The sequence below is a fragment of the Octodon degus genome, unplaced genomic scaffold (genome assembly GCF_000260255.1).
Source record: "Octodon degus isolate 3935 unplaced genomic scaffold, OctDeg1.0 scaffold00001, whole genome shotgun sequence".
In the NCBI taxonomy this organism is placed as follows: Eukaryota; Metazoa; Chordata; class Mammalia; order Rodentia; family Octodontidae; genus Octodon; species Octodon degus.
Genome location: NW_004524577.1, coordinates 37,876,508 through 37,879,651, shown reverse-complemented (window position 1 = coordinate 37,879,651; position 3,144 = coordinate 37,876,508). Strand labels below are relative to the sequence as shown.

At 35.7% G+C, this 3,144-nt stretch overlaps 1 protein-coding gene across 6 annotated transcripts in view; it reads left to right on the top strand.

The window, feature by feature from the left end:
* Ddx4 (DEAD-box helicase 4) overlaps positions 1-3,144 on the top strand; it is a 52,354-nt gene that overhangs the window by 23,706 nt on the left and 25,504 nt on the right. For all 6 annotated transcript variants that reach the window (XM_023709350.1, XM_023709340.1, XM_023709346.1 and 3 more), the window contains exon 6: positions 1,291-1,350. In XM_023709350.1, the coding sequence (XP_023565118.1) occupies positions 1,291-1,350 (60 nt within the window). The remainder of the gene's footprint in view (positions 1-1,290; positions 1,351-3,144) is intronic.

Here is a 3,144-nt window from a genome sequence, read left to right as displayed (position 1 = left end):
TCAAACGATTTAGGCTATCAAGCTTAACCTCACTATCTCACTGCATTTCAAACATCTTAGGCATAATAAGGAACAGGTATTTTTCATCAAGTATTGATATGTTGAACTTTAAGTCCCTACGTAATATGATAAAAAAAAACCTGAAAGCTGTTTGATCATTTGATATCATCACCATTAATTTAAGGTTTCAGACATTAGCACTAATTAAATGTACAAAGATCTTTTGAAACCATCTCTGAATTTCCCCAGTTGACTTTATTGGAGTATTTTGGTAAAATTAAAGTTATATTAAGATAGAACGTTAAAATTTCATTACTCATTTCTGGCTGCCTGCACTTTCAGACAGCCAGAAATGAATAATGTATTTAGTGCAGGGTCTTCAGGGTTTCACTGCACAGACCAGAGTCCTAGGGATCCTCCGTTTTCAGCCTCCCAAGTGCTGGGATTACAGGTGTGTGTGGCTACGCCGAGTCTCATCTGCCATCTCAGTGCGCCCTGGTGGTTGGGCTATGGCACACTGGGGATTGAGCCCTGAACCTGCGTCTGCCGAGCTATCTGGCCAGCCCTTTACAGGGTATATTCTGAGAGTAGGGGCTGGATATTTCTTTTTATGTAGTTCAGATAAGTTCTAAATAGCCTTTAGTGAACTGATTCTTGTATCATTGTCTAGAAACCCTGGTAATGTACTTTATAATATTTTTTTTTCTGTGGTACTGGGGATTGCCAGGCAGGTGCTTATTCTACTAAGTTATCTCCCTGGCCCCTGGTAATGTACTTTAAAAGTTAGGACCCCTCAGATTGTTTCATTTGGATGAATGAAAGTTTGCCTATGTATTTAACGATGCAGTGAGCTCTTATAGTTAGTAAGAAAAATAAAAATCTATACTGTTGTAAAAGAGAATAGTCATGGTCATGTGTTTTTACTGATGTGTGGATCACATTTGAGAATCATTTGATAGCTTAATAGTTTAAAAATGTCTGAAATCATGATCAGAGAAACATTTGTGAAATTGTCATTTTTTGGCTTGTGTTGCCTGTTGGAAAAATAGCTTTTGGAAAAATAGTGGGTTCTCAACGTTATATTTAACATTTAATGTTTTAGGTACAGTGGATGTTTTATATATGAAGTCAACTTGAAGTAATGTTATATTTGTTAAATTTCAATAATTAAAATATATTTTAATTTATAAAATATTTTGGCTGGTTTATTTTGTGACAGTGCTATTGTAGATCTTATGTCTTTAAAGTTTATTCTTTTGATGGTATTCACTTGTTAAATTTTTATTCAAGGATCTAATAATGACTGTGAAGATAATCAAACACAGAACAGAGGGTTTTCCAGGAGAGGCGGTAAGGACCATGTTTTAGAATAATAATTTGTAATTAAGACAGAGCTACTAAGCTGACAAGATTTTGAAAGAACTGAAATAAAAATTGTAATTACAAGAACTTTTAAAGAAAAATATTTGAGCATATATTTTCTGCTTCTAATACCTGAGTGAGTATTTAGTATTTACCACTTCCACTTCCTAATGTTTCTGGATCTTTGGTTTCTTCCCTTTACTGCCTTAAGAATGTGCTATAAATTATAGAAAAAAAGCTATTGTGGATTTTAATTAGTCACTGTTTAGATAAAATACTTGCGATCATCCCTTTTTATCTCATTGATAGTAGGTAGCTGCTGAGTGGCAGCCTTCCCTCAGGAAGTTACCTAGTACTTCTGTCTGGGTTTTCCAGTAGCTTGAATCTTACTGTAATTTCACGAAGTAGTAGAGAATGTTTAAGAGAAAAGCAGGTTTCTCTTTTAGCATTGCTCTTTTTTTATGGTGGTGGAGGAGATGGAACCTGAGGTCTGTGCATGCTAGGCAGGTTTTGTACAACTAATTAAATTCCTAGTCTTTTTTCTTTGAGATTTTATCTTGAGGCAGGCTCTTGGTGACTTGTGCAGGCTGGCCTCAACCTTTTGATCTTCTTCCTGCCTCAGTCTCATGAGTCCTGAGCTAATAGGGCTGAAGCATGCACCCGGCTGCTTTTTTTTTTTTTTCCTAACAGTTTTGAGCAAAATATTCAGAAAACATTGCCTACATTTTATAATTCTCAATTGACTAGAGGATAGAAAATATCTTCCTATTAAATTTAATTGAATTCATATTTAAGTGAGGCAGTCAAAAGCTATTTGCAGGGCCAATGAGAGAGCTCAGCAGACTAAGTACTTGCTTTGTCAAGCACAGTGACCAGGGTTTGATCCTTGTCCCGCGTGCTGTGCTAGCCCCATCCCCAGGGTGTGCTGAGACTGGGCATAGTGGTACACGCCTGTAATCCCAGAGCTAGGGAGGCTGAAAACAGGAGGATCACTATGAGTCTGAGCTGTGTAGTGAGACCCTGTACTAGATATGTAAAACAAAAAAAAAACACCTATTTGCAACTCTGTGTGCTTGGTTCTCACTTTAGTCTGGGTAGAGAGCAGGGACATAACTTTCTCACAGGGTGTTCAGATACCTCTTTTTTTGTAGGTATATTCATTTGAGAGTAGAAAGCTACCACCTAACGGTCTCTGTGCATGTGTGTTTGTATAAATTTTTACTGCAATACGCCATAACATAGTTGTCCATGTCATAAGTATATAATGCAGTGATTTTTACTCACTGACCACATCTTGCTACAGTGTGTTCAGCCAGCAACTAGGTCAAGAAATGGAAATTGTGAGCACATCAAAAGCCCCTTCATGCTTGTTTTCACTGATAACTAACCCCAGCCTGAAGGTTTACCTGTATTATGACTTCTGACATTGGATTATTTTGATTTTGTACTCTACAGAAAGGGAATTATATAATGTGGCATTTAAAAATTCTTTTATAGTGATTTTTTTTTGGCAGTACCGTGTTGTTTTTATCACTGTAGATTTATTGTATAAATAAATTGAAGTCTGGGATTGTGATAATCCCTCCGTATAATTTGTCACTCAGATTGCTTTTTGGATATTTTTTTATTGGATGTCTTTTATTATTATATTTTTATTCATAAAAGATTTAAAATGCAAAAATTTTCAGGAATAGTAGGTACAGCTCCTACATGACATTTATATTGGGAGGTCTTTTGATCAATAGAAATTAGCCATTTTATTTTATTTTATTTTTAATTGAT